This window comes from Zonotrichia albicollis, chromosome 4, assembly GCF_047830755.1.
Source record: "Zonotrichia albicollis isolate bZonAlb1 chromosome 4, bZonAlb1.hap1, whole genome shotgun sequence".
NCBI classification, from domain to species: Eukaryota; Metazoa; Chordata; class Aves; order Passeriformes; family Passerellidae; genus Zonotrichia; species Zonotrichia albicollis.
The window spans coordinates 20782287-20805354 of record NC_133822.1 but is presented as its reverse complement, the minus strand read 5'-3'; the positions used below and the strand labels follow the sequence as shown (position 1 = coordinate 20805354).

General features: G+C 49.2%; 2 protein-coding genes across 12 annotated transcripts in view; one reads left to right on the top strand and one right to left on the bottom strand.

Annotated features, from left to right (window-relative positions):
- HIPK2 (homeodomain interacting protein kinase 2) overlaps window positions 1-12737 on the bottom strand; it is a 138392-nt gene extending 125655 nt beyond the window's left edge. For 3 of the 5 annotated variants that reach the window (XM_074539036.1, XM_074539034.1, XM_074539037.1), the window contains exon 1: window positions 12159-12736. In XM_074539036.1, the coding sequence (XP_074395137.1) occupies window positions 12159-12177 (19 nt within the window). In that variant the 5' untranslated portion in view covers window positions 12178-12736. Of the gene's footprint in view, window positions 1-10011; window positions 10152-12158 lie in introns of those variants that run through there. The other 2 variants (XM_074539032.1, XM_074539035.1) reach the window with 2 other exon arrangements.
- A 635-nt stretch (window positions 12738-13372) lies between these two features.
- Window positions 13373-23068, top strand: part of TBXAS1 (thromboxane A synthase 1) — a 265426-nt gene continuing 255730 nt past the window's right edge. For all 7 annotated transcript variants that reach the window (XM_074539045.1, XM_074539043.1, XM_074539047.1 and 4 more), the window contains exon 1: window positions 13373-13847. The gene's annotated coding sequence lies outside the window, so the exon portion shown is untranslated. The remainder of the gene's footprint in view (window positions 13848-23068) is intronic.

Below are 23068 nucleotides of genomic sequence, written 5' to 3'. Positions count from 1 at the left end.
GTCTTTGGTTTCTCCACGCTATCCACATGCCAAGAGCTGCCTTTTTGTTTTAATTTGGTTTCACAGAAAAGGTTGTGATCTCTCATCTTTCCACAAAGGACCTTGTTGCCACTTCCCTAACCTCCATCACCCTGAGGCCTGGTTGTGGCAGTGAGCTGCCCACAGGACAATGTCAGCCTGTTCTGAAGCTGGGCCCAGTGTGCCATGTGGGTGCTTGCAGGGGAAGCACACCCAACCAGCCCTCTGTGGTCTCTACTGGCTCCCAATAAGCTTCCATTGAGGTGACTTAACTACTAATTCCTGCCAAGCTCCTGTGTGCTCTCATGCCTTCTGTAGGGCTCTAACTTGCAGAGTTTGAGTGACTCAGGCAATTCGTGTGATCTGCCACCTTCTCTCCATCCTGGCAACACTAAGCTTGACCAAAAATGTCACTCTGCATCACCAGCAAGCACACCAGAAGCCTTCCCAGCTACCAGAAAGTTCCTGTGCACTGACACATTGGGAGCTGGAGCATCACCTCATCCCAGCACTGCTCTTGACCCAGGGCTCATTGTGTGGTGAATTCCCATAATGGAGAGAGCACCCCTGCACACTGCCCCAGCCAGCTGGATTGCCAAGGCAAGCTGCCACATCACCTTGCACTGCTGGGCTCAGATCCCCCCTCCCTGGGGCACCACGGGGCCTCAAGGTGGGATCAATTCCGTTGTCAGTGCTAAGGAGCTCAAGTGTGTCACCAGAGATTTTCCAGTTAGAGACAACTCTACTCCAGGTATTCTAAGGGCTAGTGATGGCTGTTTAACTCCCCAGAAATTCTGCCACAAGAGGAGGATTAAGGGTTGCACGCACACACAGAGCTATGAGGATATCAAAGATGGTTTTCTTGGATTTTTTTTTCCTCCAGCGTTTGAAGTCTAACATCTAAATAGGAAAGTAGCAATGATGGCTGGAAATTACCACTGTTTGGAGGTAAACCAGAGACCTGCTGAAAATCCTTGCCAATTTATGTGGAATTTGTCAACACTAAATGCTGCCTAGGAGGAAATAAAACACCATGTATTTTAGCTGGACATTCTTCTCCTCCAGCCTACTGCTTTAAGCACACAGCCTTCCTGCCATCATACATATGGAGCAATGTGGGCACTCACCCTTCTGCAATCCTGCTGCTGTCAGCTCCTGACAGAGGGATAGCCCAAAGCCATGGAAGAAACACACAGATGGTCAAAAACCAGCCCACAACCCATCCTGGCACAGCTCTTCCACAAACACCACTGTGCAAAGCTAACCCTGGGACGAGGCACAGACCACTCTCTAGGCAGACTGAAACAGTCTAGAAATCACAGTTCCCCTAATTTCCTTCTGGATACTTGTCCCTCTTCTCCCCATGGCACCTCTGGCTGATCTGAGCACCTGTCACATCCCTTCTCAAACACAGTTGTGTGTTCTCATGGTAATGCCATGTCACAGTTATCCAATTTTTTGGAAAATCTGCAGCACAGAGATCCTTGACTTCGGATCCCAGCTGCTAGTGGCTATGAATAATTGGTAATTAAAGTAAAAGTGATGCCATACCAAGGGATTGTTGTGCCTCTAAGTTTTCTCCAGACTACTCTCAGGAGACACAGGAGAGCTACCAGAGGTAAAAAAAATAAATCTCAGCCTACTAGGTTTACACAGAGACCATCAAAAATATGCGTCTGTATTGTTCTGACCTCCAGATCTTTTTTCCTTCACATTTTCCTAACCTTTAAAAGGCATGTAAGATAAACAGAGAAGAAGCTAGGCAGACAACATCCTTGGAAGAGATGCAGGAATATAATCAAGCCCTCAGACACACGCACACAAACACCATAATTTATCTCTTCCTCCCCCTGTTTGATATTATCCTCTGCTCTAGTATCATAATCTGTTGCCATGGAAACAGCTATGATGTCACTACAAGAGGTTTACAGATGCCTTGAACAGGAAGGAAAGGTACAAGATGATGGGAGAGGGAAAAAAAACCACCTACAAACAGCTGCTGAGCAGGAGATGTTCCAGGAAGGGTAAGTGTTAACAAGGAAAAGATAAATACATCGACGTGCTAGAGTTGTTGCAGACAAGAGCAGAATATAAACCACACTTTAAAAATAAAGAATGCTTACAAATTTTGCCTAGAAGTAAAAATACTCTGGGCAAGCTAAAGGACCTTCCTGAAAAAAACAAACTTGTTTTGTTCAGCAAGTTTTCTGGGACTGGATATTCTCTGAGTATTGCTGCTGGAGTCCAAGTCTCCACCAAGCTGCTCCATCATCTGCTGTAACATTCCCTCCTGAAGTGTAACATCCCATCAATGCAGCCAATCGTTGGGGAGCTTGCTGCCTATTCCTCATCCTGTGTATGCCTCTACAACCTGTAACTAGAAAAAACCCTCAGGTGCTCAAGCAAAAATAAACAGAACCATAAAATTCCTTAGGTTGAAAACGACCTCTAAGATCAATGAGACCAACAGTTAACTAAACACGGCCAAGTGCACAAGTAACTGTGTCCCCTAGAACCACATCTTTACATCTTTTAAATACCTCCAGAGATTTTTAAATACCACCACTTCCCTGGGCAGCCTGTTCCAGCGCTTGACAAACCCCTTCCATAAGGAAATTTTTTGTAGCATCCAATTTATATTTTCCCTGGTACAACTTGAGGCTGTTTCCTCTTGTCCTGTCACTTGTTACCTGTGGAAAGAGGCTGACCCCCACCTCATTACAACCTCCTTTCAGGTGGTGGGAGAGAAAGATAAGGTCTCCCCTGAGCCTCCTTTTCTGCATGCTAAACAAACTCATCTCTCTCAGCTGCTCCTCCTAAGTCTTGCACACAAGATCCTTCAGCAACTTGGCTGCCCTTCTCTGGACACGGACCAGCCTTCAATGTCTTTCTGTTAGTGCTCCTGCACCTTTAAGGTTTGTTTCTTGGAGAACATCCAGCCTTCCTGGACTCCTTTGTCACTCAGGTCTGTCCCAAGGGACTCTATCAATCTGTCTCCTAAACAGCCAGAGTTTGCCTTGTTCACAAGTCCCTTTTGCTGAGCCCCCTCCTCACTTCTTGAGCGCTGAAAACCAACGAGTGTACCCAAAGCAGCCTCCCAACACCCCATCACCTCAAGTCTTTCTCTGTGTGCATGACACAGGCGCAGCACGGAGCCTTCCTCTGGCCTTCCTCACCCACCAGCTGTGTCAGGAAGTTATCTTCCACACACTCCAGGAACCTCCTGGACTGCTTCGTCTCTGCTGCTTCCTCTCTGTGCTGAATCCACTGGATCATGTCCAGGAGCAAACAAACTACCTGACCCCTAACTATAAGCAAGAAAAAGAGTTCTTCTTGCTCTCTTGACCCAAGAGAGAGATCACAACCTTAGAGAGTCACTGCCAAACACACTGACACACCTGACATGCTATTGGAGAGAACAGTGTGCTGAGCCTCACAGGCTTGAGATGTGCCATGCACACCCATGTGCAGGAGGATGCACATGTGGCTCTCACCCACGAGCTCAGGTGCTAATGACTGGGTCTCCATGCTTGTAACTTTTTTTGGCCACTCTGACTGATGGTGAGAGTAGAGCAGACATGATGACAGAGAGGGTGGGGCAGTCACATATGTCCTTAAATTTTCCCTCAGCTGAGGGAAAATGCAACATGAATTTTGGAGGAAGGAGGATGGCACATCAAATTTGTCCTACATAGACACCGTTGTCATGGGAAGAGCAATGGCAGAGAAGGAGGAAACCACAAGGGTCTCAGATCAATGAGAAAGGGTCTCAGATCAATAAGAAGTGTTGGTGTTTCAGATAATCTCTGTCCCATCAGATGGTGAGCAGGATCAGAGATTTTAATGAATGCCATACCATCAATTTTGCCTCTGGTGTCAGCTCCAGATGAGGAATCCCCAGACTGATTCTCTGCTCTGCCTGTGAGCATTAGGGTACAGGTAGTGTCTCCTGTCCTCGCTCACTTTCTCTTCCAAAGATGTTGGAGACAACTCCATGGGAAAAAACTGTGAAAGACTGAAGTCTGAAGAGAGTGGGAGAGACTGAAGTCAGTAAGGGCAACTGCAGAAACAGTCCAAGATGGGATCTTCAGCATTTCACTCAATTTTCTGTTCCTGCCAGCCTTGGCTGTGACAGCCTCAGCCCCTGAAGATCTCAGGGATCATCTTCCTCTATTCTGTTACAGTCACTTGCCCTCATCTTTGTTTCCCACATGTCTCTCTCCTCCTTTTCCTGACCTACTGACTTACTCCTTCTCAATCTTCAGCCCACCCTTTCCTTTCCCAGAGCAACCTCTGCCACAAATGTTGTGGAAAACCCACACATTCTGATTTCCTCTCCTGAAAGTGTCCCAGCAATTTCTATGATGCACCCTCCTGAGTCTGCATCTATATGAAATGCAAACCTTTGGGCTGGTAACTATCTATCCCTTCATGTCGATGTCATGCCTAGTACAATAAGGCTCTGCATTTGCTTGGCACAGCAAATACAACTGTTATTAGGAACACCTTAAAAGCACCAAAGTAGAGTAAAAGAATAGGCATGAAAACAATGCCAAGTGTTGGGTGTGTTTTCCAGTTTCTTTTCTATTTTGTGGGCAAGGGTCTCTTTCTGGATTATATGAAACCATTTCTTCTGTACTTTATATTTGGGACTGCAGAATTGACAACAAAGCTTACAGTGGTGAATAAACAGAGATTGTGCTTTTTAAATGGGCAGGTGACATCAAGCAGTATTGCAAAATTGGGGGAATTGGATAATCTGAAAACAATCACGACAAACTGAAGGGTACAGGATGACATTCAGATGGGACAGATCAAAAATCACACACTCAGGTAGGAAAGTCTACCTCCAGACATGCAATAGAAAATGGTTCATGAGGCATCAGACTTCTGGGACAGGATCTGTGAGCCACAGCACATCACAAGCTGCACAAAGATGAATAATGTTATAATGCAAAAGTTAAACTAAACAGGAGCACTGACTGTAACAGACACAAAAGAACATTTCTGCTCTCCTTGGCCAGCACAGCACCCAAATACAGCACTGTGCTCTAGCTGTGCCATTCAAGAGAGAGATGGACCAGCTGAAGGGAGCACAGAGAACCAGGAGAATGGTCAGAGCTGAAGGGGAAAAGATACAAGAGAAAGAGCTGAAGAATGTGTTCAAAATATGATTTAGCCTAGGGAACACAAAGGAGGGACATGACAAAGGAATAGTTTTCCTACACCCACAGTTCAAAGGACAATGAATCAGAGCAAGCAAAGCAGAGAGGAGTTATAGAGGGGGTAAGGTAAAATCCTTTAAGTGACAAAGCAAAGGGCAACAATGACAGCCTGGACATGCTGTGGACTGTCCATACATGGGGAATATGCTGGGCAAGCCTGTTAAAGAACATGCTGGACAGGCATTTGATATTCTGCTTTAAAAAAAAATCTTTCATTTGCCCATTTCCTATTATTTAAATGATTTTAGTGAGAGGTAGGTTTCTTTGGCATTTCAGCATAGTCCAGAGCCCAACCTGTCAGCCTTCGGCACCAAAGGAGATGTTAGCCTGCAGGGTTCTGCAATTGGTAACACCATTGTTCCAGGTCTTGCTAGCACCTTTATGGATTGAAATCTCTAAAGAACAGAAAAGGCAGCTGCCCTTCATGGTTTCCCAAGTATCTCTGGCAAATACCAATGCCTTGCGGGATGACCTTTCCTGCTTTTCAGGGAAGGAGCTGCTCTTATTTTGTCCTTCCGGAGACAGATATCAGCACAGGCCCTGGAAGGTGAGCAGGACAGAGAACAATGTATAAATAGAGTGAGCTTCAGCTTCTCCAAATGTATGTCCCACTCAGTGGTGATGCTGAAGAAAACCAAGGGAGCAAACTATGGCATTCCTCACCCTGGATAAAACTCCCTCTTGCTCCAGAACACGACACAGAGAGGCTAATACTCATAATGTGCAGACCCTGCTTCCCCTTGTGTAGCTCACTGGGTTTCACTGACACTGCTGCTGATCTGGATCAGAATCTAGCTCAGGAGCAGCTCAAGGTGTTCACTTCTTGAAGATGCTTCCCTTTGGCTATTCTGCACATGTCCTGTGAGTAAGCAAAAGACTGTTCTTTGGCATCATTCAGTCAGTGACCTGATCAGACAGCCACTCTTTATACACCACCTTGAACATATACAGCATTGTATAAATACACACTGTTACAGCTTATTGTTACTTTCATTCGATAAACAAATTCTAATGGCACACACAGCTTTTTAATTTAGTCTTGACTGTGGATTTTCCCAGGTATTTTGAGATGTGGAAATGCCTTTGCCGGCCTACAGAGATAGAGTCTGCTCCTCCACTCACGTGCGTGGGGAAGTCTTAGTAGAAGTGGTTTTGCCATCAAAATTACCTAATTCTGAAGGCTACCTGAATTCAGGAGTGGTCCCAAAATAAAGGCACTTGTGCTTTCCTGCGGATGGACTTCAGTTAGCTGATATGGCCAAATAAGGCAGTAATCAGGGGCACTCCATGCTGTAAATGAGGGGTAGCAGTAACATGCCTCTGCTCTTCCTCCATGACAAACTGCTAAATGCCATGTCTGGAGTGAAATTATCATCCGTGTTTATTTTCAAAAGAAAAGGTGAATTCTTTATTGGTAGGGGAAATAGTTTCAAAAGAGAAGGCTTCCAGTTAATTACCTTGGTCCACATTAGGGTACGTAAACAGCTCAAGAAACAACCTTTTCTCTAAACAATGTTTAATTCTCCCTTCTTGTTAATTACCAGTTATCCTTCCAAAAGTAAGAGAAAGACCTATAAATAATATTTCACATTCAGAGGGCAGAAATTTCCTAGTAAGGGTGAGGAAACAACCTCATTTTATAAATGTAGTGATTAGGCTATAGAGGCCATGAGTCAGAAAGGTACTCCAGCATGCGGCCAGCTTTAAAGGCATAAACAATCCTAATGAAGTCAGCAGCACTGCCTGTGAGCTTAAATTTAGGCACAGACCTGAAAATATCTTCTTAAATTGGGATCAGAGAGGAAAAGCGTCGAACCTTAAAAAAACCCCAGCAAGCCATTCTTAGCCTACCTGTTCACTACAGCCACAGGGATGGGGACACCCTAACAGCTGTAAGCCAAACACTGAATGCCTTGGCAAACTCTTCTCAGGGGTCTTGCCCATGGGCAGCACCATCACAGTTGCCCTGAGTCCTGCAGCTAGAAGAAGCTGTCTCATCTGCCTCATATTGGTGTCTTAGTCTGGTCTGAGCAGAAGGTGACTGTCCTTCCCTGACCTCACCATCTGGCAGGACAGCTCTAACACCATCACCTGGGACCCACCTGGTGAGGTCCACAATCAGGACAGGGATTTACTTCCAGGCCCAGGTCACCAATCCTGTCATGATTTGATTTTCCAACTGTCCTCCTGACCAAATATTCACATGTTTTTATGCATCACTGCTGTGATGTGGCCAAAATCAGGCCTTATTCATTTAGCCACCCAAGTCCATCACCTATCTCCAAATACACAATCTAACTTCCCAGGGCTGAGCTTAAGTTCAAAAGCCTCACAGGAGGTCTCTAGGCTGTTCCCCACCAGTAGAAGAACCGACACTGAACATCAAGCACAGGCAACTCTTATCCCCTTTGAATGGAACCAAATCCAGTGGTCTGACAGCACCACGTAAAACTGGGCAGTAAATAACAATGGGGAAAACTAGTGATAGAAAAATGAAAATTATTTCACTTCCCAGGCCAGCTGAGGTGTCCAAATGAAGCAAAGTGAGTCTTCCCCACCTGTCACAGCCACGAAGAGGAATGCACTGCAGAGTCCAAGGGCTGATGACTGTGGTGAGTAAGTGAGCTTGCCTCTGTGTCTGCTCACCCCAGCCCCTAGTCCCAGCAACGCTCTTTCCCCTTCTGAAAATAAAACAGCATTTTTCACCCATTACACAAACTTGTTTAATCACTAGACACAGCAGCATGATAACAACAATAATTTTAACTGGAGGGGGCTTCCTGTTATCCTGGCTATAGCCATATCCTGAGCAAATAAAAACTCAGGCTTTTAGTCCCAGCACTGACACAGCTTTAGCTCTGGTTATTATTTCATAAACAGGAAGCGTCTCTGAGTTATCTCCCTGCATGAACTTTGGGGTAAAGACCTTTACTCCGCCTCACTGGGGCCACCTCCCTGATGAGCAAGTTTTGTGTGCTTTGGTGAGATTTAAGGATGCATTCGAAGCCCAGCAGGGCTGGCCTGTTTCTGGCATTAAATGGGATCTGATCCACAAGGGAGGACAGGGTCAGATTTTCCGGCTTTCCCGGCCCCATGTGTGACAGGGATAGCGTGCAGGCAGGTCCCTGCCTGTGCTCAGCTCCAGCAGCAGCACCGGTGGCGAGGTGCAATTTACAAATATTACCCAGATTAATTCCATGAGCCACCCACATAGAAAACTACCGATGTGGCTGCTAAAAATACACCCTGAATTGCAACAAAGTTGTCAAGAATAAGTAAGGAGCTAAGCGAAGAGGAACGAAACCAAAACAGAGGTAATCACTGTTTAGAAAATAAAGGTTAATACATATAAATACCTCTCTTAACGCAATTGTGAAGGATGCTAGGTACCAGACGCCAAGGAAATCGCTGGAGACACCCATCCTAGGCAAAAATCCACCCACAGCCTGTGCTGTCTGGCATACCCCCTCTTAAACTGGGGTCTCCCCTGGACCATAGAGCCTGGCTCTGTTATTTGCACAATAGGAAACATCACAAGGTGAGTGCACAGGTGAGAGTAACACTGCCTAGAAGAGGGTCCAGAGAACCAGATTCTTGCCTGGCTCAAGCCATTCAGCTCCTCTGTACCAAGCCAGTACAGCCACTCCTGATGAAGCCTCATCTCTGGTGCTCAGAAGGATGGCAGCCACCAGCTTGCCCCAAGTCTGGAGCAGAGGCCATGTAGGATTACACCTGATGATGTCTGCTTTGAAATTCAACTCACTTCCTTGTACAGCTCACAAACGAAACTAAAAACCAGGTCAAACATTGCGCAGCAGTGTTACTTCTGTTTTGTTTCACTCGTTTTATTTTTATGTCCTTCATTTTGCTGCTAAGCTCTCCACTACCAGGAAAAAGAAATAAAAAAAAAAATAAATGAGGAAAAACCTAGGAGATGAGAAGGTAAGAGCAAAACCTCCAAATTATTTAAAACAAATGGGAAAATTCTCCTGGCTCAGTGTGTGTGGGAGAGGATTTCACACCAGATAGTCACTTATTTATCATGCCTCGCCTATTAATATCAGGTGAGGCACCATTCTGCTTCCCAGAAATGGTATTTAAGCCAGCTGCTCTGCACAAGCACACACCACCCTCACCTGCACGTCAAGAACGCTGGGTGACTTTCTGCCTGTGCTCTGTGTTACCACTCACTTCAATTTCTACTGGAACCACTTCATAAGGCCTTTGAGGTGTCACATTTCCTCCCAGGGTGCTTTTTCTGTCAAAGAGCCTATGTTCTGAAATCGGTACGGCGCGGATACGGTTTCACCTCCCCTGGCCTGCCTTGCGGTGCTGGCGGTGGGCGTGCATGTGTGCCACCCGAGAGCTGTGCCTGCCCTTCGCAGCGCCGATCCGAGCCCTCGGTTCCTGTGCTCGGTTCCGGTGCTCTCCTCGGTGCCCTGACTCTACCTGATGCTCCAGACCGAACTGCTTGTGCACACAAACGTGAGGCTCGCAGGGGAGGATGGCAGTCCTTGCCTCCCTCCAAGGAGGAAATTGCATCCTCTGCGATAAGTAAGTTTTTATCTATGCACTGCGATATTGCAGGGAATTCTAAGGACCTCTCACGGCAACTAGGAGGCGAAAAACAATCATTAACCCCTCCTCCACCTCCCTCGAAGCCATTCAGCAGCAATTTAACCCGCAAGCATACAGCAACACAACAGAGATAAAACAATTTCTGTCAGCCTTTACGCTATCTCCAGCTCCTGTTATTCAGGATATTCACCTATTTTGAGGCTTAAGGCATGCTGCAGAGCCTGGCCGCAGACCCGTCCGTATCTGCTGCGGGAAATTTGTTTCTACAGGTCACTTTCAGGGCATTCTCCCCCAGCTGCTCTCTTTTCCAGTCAGGCAGAAGCAGGGGCGCCGCTCAAGTTAGGATGCTCTAAGGAACCGCTAAACTTCCACCGCACGCTCCGGTGCAGCACCGCCGCCCCCTCCTCAGGAAGAAGCCGGCGCCCTGCTCGCCCCGGCAGTGGCCGAGGCCTCCTCTCCTCTCCCCTTCCCTCCCCTCCCCTGCGCTGCCCTGCCCGGCTCCGGGGAGGCGGCCGTGCCGGCGCTCGCCCACTGCGGCGCGCCGGGAAGGAAAGGGAGCGCGGCCGGGCTGACCGCAGGCCCCGCGGCCGCTCCGCCCCGGCTGTGCGGACCCGCCGGGCGCCGCCGCTCTCCGAGGGGCCCCGCACCGTCCGCACGGCCCCGCGCCGCGCTGGATGCGGCCCGGCGAGGAGCGAACTTCAGAGCCATCGCCGCATGACCCCCCCGGCCGGCGGCGCCCGCCCGGGAGGGGCTGGGGGGCTCCGGTGCGGTGCCGGCCGAGCCTCGCCGGCCCGGTCACACCGCGGGGGGGTCAGGCGCGGCCCCGGGGGCCGTCGGGCGGGGGCCGGGCAGGTACGCGCCGGGGCTGCGAGCTCCGCGCCGTGCGGGTGCTGCCGGCGAGCTCCCCCCTCCCGCGGCGGGGCCCCGCTGCCGGGGAGGCGCCGGGGGCGGCCCGGGCGCGGGGCGGGGAGCGGAGGGGGGGCTGCCCGGCCGGGGCCGGGGCCGGGGCCGGGGCCGGGGCCGCTCGGCGGCGAGACTCGGCCGCCAGAGGGCGCCGCTGCGGGCTGGCCTCGACCGGCACCCCGGGCCCGCCGCGGCCCCTCCGCCGGCACCGGCCCCGGCACCGCCGCGGGCCCCGCTCCCCGCCGACCCCGCGCTCCGGCGGCACCGAGCCCGGCCGCGGGCAGCGCGGGGAGGGCCGGCCGTGCCGTGTGCGCTGACGAAAATGCTCCTCTTTGTCTGCCCGTCTCCGGCGGGGTCCGGACTCGGAACAGCGGGTGAGCCCGGGGCTGCCCAGAAATAACCCGGCGGGCCACCGGTAACTTTACACCGCCCGCCGAGCGCCCTCCGCGCGGGCGCCGCTGCCCGGGCTCGATTTCCTCCTCAGATAAGTTTTACCGGCCTCGCCATGGGGAGCAAAGTGCCGTGTCCCCGTGGCGCCCCCCCCGCGCCCCTCCGCGCCCGGGTCTCCGCCGCCACGGAGCGAGCGGCCCCGGGCGGGATGGCGCGGCCGCCGGGGGATGTCCCTCCGCTTTATGTAACGCTGCCCGGGCAGCGCCGAGCCGGGAGGGGTGACGGGGAAGGGTAAATGCGTCGCGAGGGGATTTAAATTAACCTCGATACATCTCTGAATTTTTCTTTTTGAACAGACACCGTATACTACACATCGATCTAGCGCACACAGACGTATATATACATACACACATATATAAATGCATATATATATATAAATTATGATTTTTTTAACCTGAAAGAAACTAAGTTGGGGCACTTGGGCTTCTCGCCGCAGCCCGGGCTGGACTGAAGCAGAAGCCAGGGGAGCTGACAGCAGGCTCCAGCAGCCCCGTCCCCCGTCCCCCGCCGCCGCTGCCCGCGGAGTCCCCGCGCCTCGGAGGAGAGGAGCCACGGCGGGGGGAACTCCCGGGAAACCGGCGAGCGGAGCGGGGTAGCCGGTCCTGGGAATGCGAACGGCGGCGAGGGGCAGGCAGGCAGCAGGCACACACACACAGAGACACACACACACACGGAGGCGCAAGGCGAGCTCCGTCCACCTCATTGTTCTGCTCGGCACCGGCACGGACTTCACCCACCGCCCCCCGCCGGGGATCGAGCGCCCGGGACCGCGGGGCCAGGCACCGGCAGAGCCGGGGGGCGACCCGCGCCTCGCCCCGTTCCCGCCGGGCGCCGGGGAGGGCGATGGTGCCCCCCGCCTCCCGCAACACCGGCCGGGGCCACGGCGAGCGGCGGGGACCCCCTGCTCCCCCCTCCCTCCCTCCCTCCGTCCCCCGCTGCGGCCGGGCCAGGGGTGCCGGCGGGGCGGGCCGGGCCGGGGCTTACCTTCGTACATGGGGGCCATCGGTGCAAGGACGCCTGTTATTCATGGCAACGCCGCCACGAACGACGCGAGATCGCAGCCCCCCAAACTCAACACACATCTGCCATCTTGAGCGGGTGTCTCTCGGCGGAGGCGAAGCTGCCGCCTGCCTTCTGCATCGCTGCCCACCTCAGCGCGGGGGGAGCCGGGCACATCCAGCCCCGCTGCCGGCCCTCCGACGCGGCCGGGGCGGGCGGGCGAGCGGGCGGGGGGCGGCGGCGCCGGGCCGGGCCGGGCCGGGCCGGGGCCGGGGCGAGGCGCGGGGCCGGGCAGGGGCGGCGGGCGGCGGGGCCCCCCCGGCTCGGGACGGCGGCGCTGGGGAGGGAGGGAAGGAGAGAGGGAGGGAGGGAAGGAGAGAGGGAGGGAGGAAAGGAGAGGGAGGGAGGGAAGGAGGGGGGCTGGCGCCGTGCCCCCGCTCTCAGCGCGGCATGGCTGCGTGTACCGGGGCGCCTGCAAAAGTTGCGCTGGGGGTGAGAGGAAGGGAGAGAGAGACGGAGGGAGAGAGAGGGAGACGGAGACCGAGACGGAGAGGAGGGAAAAAAAAAAAGGAGGAAAAAAAAAAAAAGCAGCGAAGGGAGTTTGCAAATAATCAAGCGCCGATGGCACCGATCGCGGCTTCCCAGAAGGAGCGGGAGCGAGCGAGAGAAACCCTCTGCTGAGATTATGTGGGATCTTGTTTAACAACACATTTCAATCAGGAGAAAAAAGGAACAGTCAACAGAAGTTGGTGAAACACTTCTGTCTTCCCCCCCTCCTCTTTATAGAAAAGAGAGGAAAGGAAAAAAATAAAAAGGCAGCTGATTGAAGCTTTGCAACTCGCTGGCTGTGGGGATCATATAATTTGTGCTCATGCTTTACAATAGCGTGGAAAATTCCTACCTCTCCCCCTCTCCCCAAATAAATCTTCTGTTCCCTCAAGGCATTTCACAATCTGGTTCACTGACAAAAGTTCCAATTTATCTTTTTTTTTTTTTCGTTCAGCTTACTTGCAGTGTAAATATTTAGCGGATGCATTTAAAATAAACATACGTTGTTGCTTTTAGGAGTCAGGTTGTGTTTTTGTTTTGTTTTGTTTTGTTTTTAATAGGAACCACATCAAAGAAGTGTTTACTAACTGAGATTGACAGCCTATTCTTCCCCTCCCTCTCTTCCCTCCCCCCCCCCCAACCCCCCCGTTTTTTAATTTTAAGTCATCCTTCTCTCCGGTTGAGCTCTTGCTGTAGGAGCACCAACCCGACGAGCATCATTTTTGTCAGTGCACAGAGGAAAGCTGTAGGTGCAGGCACAGGAACCCCCTTTGCCTGACAGGAGCTTTACAAAGGAAGGTCAGTCACCAGGTACCCATTGCGCAGGCAAAGGAAGCTGAGACTCGTGCAAAGCCTCTGGCAAAGGTGGAAACAAAACCTCGGGCTGTGATCCTGCATTAGCAGCCGTCTGGATCTGCCTGCCTGGAGCTCCTTGCAGATGAGCAGTCTGGAACTGGACCGGTGAAGATGTAACTCCCTTTGTGCCTGCTGCTCCTGCTGATCCCCCCCAAACGCTGCCCTCTCGCTGCCGCTGGTGCCTCCCAGAGCTCTCCCACCGCAGCACTTGGTCTCAGCAGGGCTCAACACCCGGCTACTCCCACTGATGCCTCGAGGACGAGGCGAGAGGTAACTTTTACTGGGGGGTTTCAGTGCGAGCCAGGCGCTCCAGCCAGCCTGGCCCTTGTCTCGGGATGCTGCGGGTGCCTAGGCTGGCACACAAAAGCAGTCAGGGCACATCCATGCTGCCTGGCCGATGGAGCAGGATGGCCATGGATGTGCTGCCGAGGATGTGATCCCCAGGCTCCTCTGGGCCATCTTTGTTTGCAAGGTACCTTCAGCGTTTGGCATGATTTTTCTCCCTCCCCTGAAAAATGCCTGAAACTACAGGAGAGCTGTCTCACGCCCCATTAGCATCCTGTTTGCAACATGAAGCTGAGGATACATTTTAAATGTGTCAGGGAGTGCCACGCAGGGCTGCTGGAGGTGATTGAGGGCTCAAAAGTGGGCTGGGATGGCACTGGAGGAGTACGTACAGCAGAGGGAGCAAAACCTGCTCCCGGCTCATCCCTGCTTCATTTTGAGAGTGATCCCGAGATTAACCATCACTCAATCTTGGAAAGAAATGGACCTGCTTTCAGCTGGACCACTGGGGAAGTCCAGGCCAGAGATGGAGGGCAAGCGTGCAGATGACAGCAGGAACAGCATTTGAACTTGTTTCCTGTCCCTCTTTTATTTAGCTATGGCAACCCTCAGGGTTCAGCTCTAGGCATGAAAGTCTCATATTTTACTAAAACATGTTTCTGGTCATTGTAATTCTGCACTGCTGCCTTCTTTATGCTGGAGAACCTTATCTGCTTTCCAAGGCTGCTGATGCTTCTGATCCCAGCCTGCCTCCCTGCAGGGGGAGACACAAGAGGAGATGTGGAAAAGTGTTGGAGAAGAGCAGAGGAGAAAACTAGAGGAGTGGGCTGCTACAGGAACCAGCTTCACTTCTTGGCATTGCATTCTGCTGCAGCGTGGCTCCAGGTCACCACATCAGCCTCACTTTTCTCAGCTGCAGAACAGGGGAAGATGTTCCAGTCTTTGCTGTGTGAGACTGCACTGAGAGTTCCTTCTTCCTTTCTTTCACCCTGGGCTATCCCATAGCCTGTGGGCTTTGTCTTAACTCCACATCCATCAAAGCTGGCATGACACAGGAGCTTCAAATATAAACCAAACCCACTCCTTGCCAGAAGGAGAGGAGGAAGAGGTCGTCAGAGATGTCTGCAGACTCACCATGTGTGGCCTGGGCATGGAAGTGGTGCCCCTGGCCCTGTGGCTGGTGGGTGGAGCACGAATGGGGACACAGGAACATCCAAACCTGTGTGTGACATACTTAGGCAAATGCTAAAGCTGTTGGCTTCAAAGTACAGGTTAATCTGCTTGTCTTAAGGAAAAGGTGCTGAACTTGATGGACTGCTTGGCTGGTCCAGGACAGCAATTCCTGAATGCCTCTCAGGTTCAATATCACCAGGGATATTACAGACTCTCATCCACTTACAATTTGTCCAAAGATAGGAAAATTAATGGGCATGTTTTCGCCAACAAGGACTGTTCTGATCTTACATGTTTTTAAATGTTGTTACCAAATGAGGCTACATTTGGTAAATAAAACCCAGCTCAAACGGGTCCTGACCTCAGCCCCAGACTGGCTGTGAAAACATGGTGCATAGACAATGCTGGTGATTTCTGGGCATGTAGAGGGAGCAGGGATTTGCCCAGCCAGGCACAGCCTTCCTCCCCAGCTCACACAGGGGCCTCCTCCTGACTGTCTCTTTTGTAGAGGACTTGGGGGATGTGATTGGAGCTAAGGGGGTACAACCCCTTAACCCCTTGCTCTACCTCCCCACTGCTGTGAATAGATGGGGATGCACTCTGGACATGGCCCAGCTCTGAGCCCACAACCTTCTTTCCATTCTCCCCAAAACTGAGCATCCATGCAAGGATGTTTCAGCCTTTGCCATCTGGTTCCTTGAGCCAAGGCCAGAGCTGTGGTGTGAACATACCTGTGGTGTGCACATACCTGTCAGGAGCAGTCAGCAGCAGCACAGCTGCAGCAGCCCTGGGGCAAGGCCATTCTGCTGGAGACATCATGGTCCACTCTCTTCCTGCCTGAGACTGCAGGGGTGTCACTGAAATTTTGAGTCCTGAGAGACTTTCCCACCTCAACAGACAAACTCTTCCCTTTGTCCCTTTCACTTTGTGGGAGGATGGCAAGCCAGCACAGGAGAAGCACTTTTTAATGCCTCATCTGGAGGTTGTTTCATTTCTCCACTTGCATATTTGGCTCTCCCATGAACACAGCCCTGCTCTGGGTGCAGGTGCTCAGCTGTGTCATGGTCACCATGTGCCACCAAGGCTGCAGCATGCCCAGCTGTGTCTGACCTGGCTGCCAGGTGGTGGTGGCAGGCACTAAGCCGGGATGCCCTTTTTATAGCACTCAAAGGATCTCCATTTCTGCTCCAAATCTTGGTGGTCTTGGCATGTAGCTCCTCCAGAAAGGCACCTGGTGTTTCACTGCTGTGTCTCAGGGGCCTGCTGGTAACAACCTGAGCCTTAATTGCAGTGGGAGCAGCAGGAGTCACTGTTTCTTGCTGGAATTGGAGAGAGTTTGGGCTTCTTTTTATTTTTCCCTCAGAAATTATTACAGATTTTGAAAGACAAGTTTAAGAAGAAAGGCACTTGAGTTTTGAAACATAATTTTTGGTCTTCATTCCCATCTTAGGGGAGTTGTGTGAGTGGAAACAAGATGCCCTTTGGTCTCTCAGAGCCAGAAATGCTACAGTGGTATCACCTCCTCTTCTTTGGTGCCTCTGCCAGACCCTGCCAGAGGTGCCTGCTGCTGAGATGCAATTTATTCATCTTTCCCCCAAAGCTGGGGATCTGTGGCTCCCAGTTCTTGTGCCCATAATAAAATAATAAATACTATAATAATAAAATATTAAATAATATAATAATAAAATAACTGCCCATCCACTGTAGTTATTTCTTTGGAGAGATTGAGCCTAAAACTGTACTAACAAAAGACTGTATGGTACATTAAAAGCAACACCAACAACAGAAACATAACAAAACAAAACAATAAAAAAAACCACTAAAACCCCCGAAAAAACAAACAAAAAAAACCCCCAAAAACAAAATCCAAAAAAGCAGAAGAGAAAGCCTGTAAGCACACAGGGTGAGCATGTCCCCTTCAGTGACAATCTTTCATACCTGTTCATCTTCATTTTGGTGGAGCTGAAAGGCAGCAAGTTGTTAACAAGGATCAGGCCCCAAATCTTTCACATTAAGCAAAGCAAAAATTTTTTTTTTTAACACCAGGGGAAGGTTTCCCAGTGAAATACACATAGTTGTTTTCTTTTTAAATGTAAATCAGTGAGGGAATGGACAGTTTAATTAAAAGCAAAATTATTAGGTAAGTGCTGAGGGAATCTACATTATTTGCTGGGTACACTCACATATTTTTACTGGTGAGTCAATTGCAATTTTTAATTTCTTTCCACCTAGTAAGACTAACTCAGAGAGTAGCCACTGTGATGTGGAATGTTTGGAGAAGGATTTTTCCACGGATAGCAGGAATGTCTGTTCTGTGTGCAAGTTGTGGATGCCCAGGCAGCCTGCTATGTTATCTCCATTACATCTCTGCTAATCACAGAATATTCTGAGTTGGAAGGGACCCACAAGGATCATCATTAGCAAACACTTGCTATAGGCTACCTCTTGGCACTACCTGGAGAATATCCTGTCCCTTGTGACAGGGATTTCAGGTTGCTGCTAGTGACTGAGGCCTTCAATGTCACCTATCCCTCCACATGAAAGCCTTTTTGCCAGGCAGGTGTTTTGTGGAAGCCCTCCTGCCCCTTCCCTCCAGCTCATGTGTCCCTCTTTCACACAGCAAATGATCCAGATTGACTTCCAAGCACACCAGAAAACAGCCAGCAACTGGGCTGGGATATGACTCCTTATTTTGTAAAGTTCTGAGGGAAGGCCCTTATCTTTGAACACATAAGGAAAATATGCTGCCTACTGGAGTAGGGCTGGGGACCCATGGCTCTGTCATAGCTGCAGTTCAAAATAAACATCCCAAAAACCTACAGCACAATTATCCCATGCACCAGCAAGAGGAGCTTTATAAGAACTCAGATATTTTCACTCTGTCTGAGCATCAGTGGCTTCATGTGATGTAAATGCCTCTTTCAGGGTGTAACAAATGTATCCATGGTGCCAGCTTGTCGCAGACATCTTTTATGAAAAATCCTTTCCTTAGGATTTTTCCTCCTGAGAAGCTGAGAGGCCTCAGGAACAAAATGTAAACAATGGTTATCTGCTGCTGTGGAATGCAACAGGTACATCTGTGATTGGTCTCATGTGGTTGTTTCTAATTAATGGACAATCACAGTCCAGCTGGCTCAGACTCTCTGTCCAAGCCACAAACCTTTGTTATCATTCCTTTCTATTCTTGCTAGCCTTCTGATGAAACCTTTTCTTCTATTCTTTTAGTATAGTTTTAATGTAATATATATGATAAAATAATAAATCAAGCCTTCTGAAACATGGAGTCAGATCCTTCATCTGTTCCCTCATCCAAGAACCCCTGTGAACACGGTCACACAGGCTTACAGTGGGATGGGACTCAATTCCCACTGTGAAACCAGATGAGGCTGATAAAGCCTCAGTGGCTTCAACAGATGCACCGTGATGGAGTCAGGAGTGTGGCAGAGAGAAGCAGGACAGATGCTGTAAAATGCTCTGGGTCCCATGGATGGAGGGAAGGTGCAGTGCAAGCACACAGCCTGATCAGGGCTCCAGGGAAGGAGAGATCTGGGTCACCTCAGCCCAGCCTAACACCACATCTGATCACACTGCTCAGCTTGCTTCCCCAGCAGGAGCACTGCTGAAATAAATGCCCTAAAAATGACGTGGCCTCTCTGTTTGAAGGGTTAAACACAATTTCCCATCATCGAGCTTTTGCATTTGGCTCAGGTATTGTTGCAGGATCTTGGATCCCTTTCTTCTTATTATTAATAAAAGAAACTTTGAAATATATTTTAAAGAAAAGTGCTTATCAGATAATGAAATTCTAGCTGTGGTTGTCTTTCAAACAACCAGGGCCATGATTTAATTGGAAGTAATTATAGACTTTTCTGAAGTATAATTTTTAGGGTATTTTTTCCCCTGACATTTGCAGTGGAAAATTAAAAATAAAACGATGTCAGAATCATGAGATTTCAATCTTTCTTCAAACAATAATGTGGGCTAGTGTCAGAGGTTTGTCCTTGGCTGGAAGGGAGAAAAACTCACAGAAGAAAATCCTTCTGGTGAAAATCACCAATAGCACCTACTGGTGCATTTGCTGCGCTGAGAAATTCCTGAGAGATTCCTGCTTCCCAGAGCTCACTGGAAACCCTCCTGCTTACCTCTGCTCAGTGGGAAAGGGCACATCAGTACCTAGCTCCTGAGAGCACCACATTTGTGATGCAGGCTTTGTTAATTATTCCCCCTCTAAAGCTGTATTAAAAGGTACACTTGGAGCAAGGAAAAAAAAATCCCATTCTACACAACAAAAAATTAAATGTAGTCCTTGTATCCTGCTAAAAACAAAGTTATTTCCATAATTTTTTGTCCCCCAGTACTTTTTTTCAAATTTTTAAACAGGAAATTTTTCAAATTATCTCTGTTTTTCCTTTGCAATTCCTCATCCCCCTTTGGTGAAACCATCAGTGTATCCCTAAACTTTGGCTCACGCTCTCTGTCTTACTGAAAGTGAAAGTGCCATTTCCAAGGGAGGGACAGTCTCTGCCAGCACCAACTTAACCTTTTTGATGGCCAGTGGCATCAGCAGGGCCCCGTGGGCAGAGCCTGAGCTCCTGCCAGCCTGTGTGGCTCTGCTGGAACTGGTGATGCTGTGATGGCCCTGGACACATGTGCAAGCACCCAGTGGACAGTTTGGCTCAGCCTCTTAAAACACATTCTCCAGACTTCATTTCTGTAGGGATGTGGATGCGCATGTGGTGAATCATCTTGCACTCCCAATTCTCTGCTTCTGGATCTGAAATTTTATAACTAATGCCCATTTAAAATCCATTCCCAAACTCCAGTCAAAGGGAAAGGAAGGGACTATTTCAGATTAGAAGGGCAACACATATAAAAAGTTCCATACAAGGCTGTGATTCACTCTGTAAAGTGCTGTAGGGGATTGTATGAGGGATGCCCCATTCTGCAAAGTGTGTTGACTTTTTGATGAGGCATTAGGTGAGGTTCCCTATCATTACAGGCTCTATAGAGTTATTAACAGGATGATTTACAAGCCAAATTCCCACTTGGCAATGCCTGCCTGGCCCACTCATGTACCCCACCTCACTGCTCAGCTTTATTTATTCCACTTCACTCTCCACCTCAAAAATCCCATTGCATGGCCTTTCCAGTGAAGAGCAGCTATAATTCATCTCAGACATGGCTTCAGCAACAAGGGAAGGGATTTCCCTCTACTCTTTAGCCTCTGAAAAAGCCTTTTCAAAGAGATATTTTATTATATAGGAAAAAAAATTATACAGACTGAGGTAAAAATTTTGGTCAGGCCTTCTAAAACAAACACAGTGACCATAAAGTAATAAAATTTTCTGTGGCACTTTGCCAGAGCTGATCCTCTGTGCTATACTTCAGGGAGAAGCAGGGATGTGCTGACAGAAATCTCGTGGCTTCCAACCTGTGCGATGTGCGGAGACTCAAGGGATTTTCTGGAAAGCAGCTGCTTTTCCAAAGTCAAACATTTTTATCCCTCTTCCCAAAATGGCCATCAGACCAGCAGTGTTTCAAAGACAAGCACACGTGTCCACTTCCAGAAAATATTTGAAGTTGCAGGCAAAGTTTCCAAGAAAGCAGAGATGGAGATTTTCTTTGCTCTGAATTTCTGAGTTCCTTCCAGCAGTCCTTCCCCTGTCCTTGCACCCCTCCCTTGCTCACCTGGAAGTCTGAGCCCATGACCTGACCATGGATCTGGGGACTCTGTGGGCCAAGGAGTGCATTTGGTACAGGCAGTGCCAGCCACAACACAGCCCTGAGCTTGGTGGGATCCTTCTGGCCAGGGGTAGAAAACTCTTCTAGCATTTACACTTATTTGGCCATGCACTGGATATTATCCCTTTTCCCAGCCCAGATCTCTATGAGAGCCAAACCTGGCCATGCTGTCCACCACTGTAAATGCTGTACCAAAAGCCAAGCTACTGGTGAAAGTTTGACACAAAAGCATTGTGCCTTGCTGGTTAGTCACAGCCTGTGACTATCCCAGCTTTAAAAATTGTGATCATGAGGTCTTGTCTTGCAACCCTGCTGCCCACCCTCTTCCACAGAGAGAGAGAGAGGAATAAATATTTACTACTTCTCAAAATAACACCCAGCCACACTCACCCTTACTGCTGCACTGTAGCTCATCTAATTGAAATAAGAACATAAGTAAATTGTTTGTCAAGGCAGTTTATTAGGAAGAGATTGCTGTGTCAGGAGCTCCCTCACCGCGAGAGATGCTGTGTTGTCTCTCTTAATATTTAATGTCATTTTAATAATATTTCCCAGTTAGGGGTGCAGGCTGATGCTATAGATTAAAGCCTGCCAAAGTGGGGAGGAATAAAAGCTTGAGGTCAGCTTCATTCCATTGACTTTTCCACCTGGAGGCTGGACAAAGAGCAATGCTGCACTTTTTCCAAGGGACTCAGCCACTCCCTGCTACTTCTCTCAGCAGCTTTATCTCAGATTTGTGCATTTTGCCTTTCACTCACTCAGAAGGACACTTTAAAAGATGAGGACCACATCCTGAGGAGGTAGAGATGAGAAACCCACCTTTTTTTTCCTTTGGCATTTCCTTCCCATTTCTCTTTGTGATGCTTCTCCACTTGGGCTAATTATTCAGACAGTACCATAAACTACTGAATTTCTCCCAATCTCATGACTGCATCTGTAGCTACAGCACTCTTGACCCTCAGTGGTAAGCCTTGTTTTGGAAACCTGGGTTAAAGTCAGAAGAGTTTTAGCCCAAGGAGTGGGGATCTGCAGCTTAAATGTCAAAGCTCCCTGCTCATAAAGCATCCACCAATGCTGCCTTGGTGTCACCCTCCTGCCCTCACAGACCTGCCCTGGCTGCACTGACAGTGCCTCAGTCCCCATGCCATCCCTCCAGACATCTCCTGGCAGCAATTCCCAGCCCAGACTCTTCCTTGTTGTGAAAGACTCCTGGCTGAAGGACCATGGAATCAGAGCCTTTTGAAGCTGCTGCATAATAAGCTGTATTCTTTCCCCAAACATCACCAGATGGTTCAATAATTACATGAACTTTGTAATCAGCCAAACCAGCATTGCCATCTACCTGACATACAGGTAGCACTTGTGAGTAATTTTACATAAAGGGCAGGTACTTTTGTACTCAGTGCACAGGCCTTGTGCACAAACAACCATAGAAGGAGGGCCCAATTATAAATAAACTGTCCTTAGTTGTCACTTTGCTGTCTCTGACTTCCCACGCATTCAAATGGTGAGACTGATTCATTTAATCTTACTCTAAAGCAGCAAGCCACAGAGTCAGTTTCCTGACAGTTGCTTTAAAAAGCGTAGCTGAGCTCTCTTGAATTGTCTTCCCCTGTATTATATTTAGACATTGTGATTAGAGTATCTGTCATGATATGCTTTTACTTTAAGGCAGAAGTTCAAGCCGCTCCCTGAAAACAGAGATGCTCCTGGGAGCCGAAGGGCCACGAGAGCTGGGGTTCAGCATTTGGGAGCAGAGATCTTCAGCACCACTGGTGCTGCTGGCTCCCCTGCACAGGCAGCCTCATGAAAACCTGAGTTTTCAAATAAGTGCAACATTACTTACCATAATGAGACTACTGGGAAGGGTGGAGGCAGCGAAAGACTTAGCGGCTGTTTCCAAGGGTTTTAGAAATATCAGCTCAGCAATTCTTACCATCTTCCCTTCTCCCCTCCTTCCTTATTCTCCCCTCCAAATCTTGTCAAGGGCTTGGATGCAAAATCTGGACACTCCTGTCATATGAACATGGCTTTCATATGTTTGTGTCATTGCAAAGCAGATTATAATGACTACACTTCATGCATTTTACCCTAATTAAGTCAGTGGAGGTTTCAAGGCAGATACAAACTCGACATGCAGCTCTGCCCTTGACAATTGCCTTACCAAAGAGAATACCTGAAAGCTCTTGTTTTGCTAAATATGCTATTTAATATTTTGTAATGCTCGGGTAAATGTAGTCAGTGAATGTAGAGTCTTCTGTTCCTATAATATTGTGGAGGAGGTTATTAGA